The 2,209-nt window shown below is 45.9% G+C and overlaps 1 protein-coding gene across 1 annotated transcript in view; it reads left to right on the top strand.

Annotated features, from left to right (window-relative positions):
• Positions 1-2,167: 2,167 nt before the first annotated feature.
• Positions 2,168-2,209, top strand: part of LOC104540123 (chromosome unknown open reading frame, human C3orf33) — a gene marked incomplete at its 3' end in the record, with an annotated part of 3,489 nt that continues 3,447 nt past the window's right edge. Inside the window, exon 1 of the mRNA XM_010183851.1 lies at positions 2,168-2,188. Coding sequence (XP_010182153.1) covers positions 2,168-2,188 — 21 coding nt within the window. The remainder of the gene's footprint in view (positions 2,189-2,209) is intronic.

The following is a 2,209-nucleotide window of genomic DNA, read 5'->3' on the forward strand; positions in this document are numbered from 1 at the left end:
CTTCCCAGTGATACCCCTGCGGTTGGTGGATCTCCTCTGCTGTGATCCTCTGTCCAGCCTGGCGCGTTCCCGCAGTTTGTTTCAAGTACAGCAAACTCGATCAAACTAAATAAAAGCACATTGGTTTCACTGCCCAGACTAAAAGTCTTCCAGTTTCACCTCTGGCTAAGAACAAAGAATACAAGAATATATTGGAGATTTGTAGTTGAAGGTGGATGCATCTTCCAGTCCTAACCAGATCATCTCTGCTGGACTAATGACATGTGAGGCACTGCAGTTCTGTATCTGTTCTGGAATAATGGGCCACTTAAATCCCATCTCTTCCATAGCTAGAAATTTTGATTTTTTTTTTTCCTGACTTTGAGGAAAAACTTCTCATCTGCATAATCTGGGGAAATTAAATTCACAGATGTTTTAAAGTTTGCTTTTACTTTGTAGCTTTGTTCCACTGTTTCTGAAGATGCCAGTGAAACTTGTTAATAAAGATGGGTTGAGAATTGCTTATCAGTACTTTAGGTGAAATTGCAAAATCAAAATTAGATGTGAAGGTGAATGGTACCAGGTGATGCTACGGATCCCAGAGTGACTGTAGGGGCTGTGTGCTCCTGAGCAGGCCAGGGGGGTCAGACAAGTGTTATCTCCGAAAAGAAAAGGAAAATGGCGGAAATTGGACTTTTGTAGGTAAAGGTTTGTCCTGGTTTAAGTTCCTGAGCAGGATCAATATGAAGTGGGACAGGTCCCAGGGTGAGGGTGAGCCAAGGGTGGGTGTCACAAGGTCTGGGCAGCTCTCCCTTTGGTGCCCACAGGACACGGCTGTGTCATGGTGGAACCAACCATGCAGGATGGTCATCTCACCTGCACTCATGAGTGCAACTTGGTGTTTCCCAACACTTCCCGAAGAGGCAAACAGTGGTGCTCCAGAATTCACTTCTGTAACTCCCATGCCCAGAAAGAGGGGGTGTAGGGCAAAGTTTTGGGTCCGACAAGCTGCGTACAATGGGATCGTGCTCCCACGAGGAAATAGCTGAGGAATGAGTGCCAGTCCTGCGCCTGGCATGCCTTGGTGCTGTCCACTGCAGCATCCATAGGTCTTTTATCGAAATGCCCCCGCCACATTTCATCTTTGTTACACTGGTCCCAAATGTCAACAATTCTTTATTTGTTCAGTTTTGTTGTCTTCTGAGTGTTCTCAGTGCAGTTTCAGATGATAAACGCTGTTCTGAGAGAGAGGGTGTTCACATTATTTCTGATAAAATGGGAAAGGGATTTCTGTCACTGGGTGAGCTCCGTGAGTCCCCCGTGGGAAAGCAGAGCATCTCCTGCACCGGAGAATGGGAATTTGCAGGCAGCAATATTGTCTGATGCTCCTGAATCCCCACCATGGGATAATGCTGTTTATTTAGCATTTTACCCAACGTACACATTGCAGCAGTCAGCAGTACACTTTCAATTTGTTGTTTGGATGCAAGTTGTGTTTTTCCTGAAAACAAGAGTTTGCACTATTTCTGTATTTATTACTTAATCTTAAAATGTTCATACATAGTAAATAAACTAACAACTGCACTGCTTTGAAAAAAATGACATATTTATTCGTCCAACTTGCCTCGGAGCCAGCAATGTAAGAATTAGTTTAGTTTGAACCTTAGATGAGGTGTTTTGATTCAAGTATGGGGTTTGCTGCCTTGGATTATAAATTCTCAACATAATCTGTGCTTTTCCTGAACTCCTGAGTTCTGACCATTATTGATGTCACCTTATGTATTTGGCTTAAATGGAAGAATTGTGTAAACATAAATCCAGTTTTATATCACTGTCTGGTTATGTTTTTACAATGCATGTGTTTCTTTAAAGACCATACAGGCGCATTGCACATTTATCCAGCTGAAGGGAACAGTTGGTTTGAGCCCTTTGGTAACGAATTACGGATATTTGTCAGCTTTGAACTAAGGGAAAAGAATAAACAAGGGTGATGAATACAGCCGTGTTCCAAGGTGTTTTTTTCCTCTTATCACAGAGCCCTAAGATCGCGCAGCCCCCCTCCATTACCGCTTCCCCGCCTCCCTGTCCCCACGGCCTAAGCTCCTTCGGCCCCGCCTCCCGGCGCTCCCGGCCCCTCCCCGGCGCTCCAGGTCGGTGGGCGGCGCTGCGGGCCCGGCGTTACGCGGCCATGGCGGAGGGGCGTAGTGGGGCGGGTGAGGGTCTGTGCCGC

The sequence above is a fragment of the Mesitornis unicolor genome, unplaced genomic scaffold (assembly GCF_000695765.1).
Source record: "Mesitornis unicolor isolate BGI_N332 unplaced genomic scaffold, ASM69576v1 scaffold31394, whole genome shotgun sequence".
Taxonomy (NCBI): domain Eukaryota; kingdom Metazoa; phylum Chordata; class Aves; order Mesitornithiformes; family Mesitornithidae; genus Mesitornis; species Mesitornis unicolor.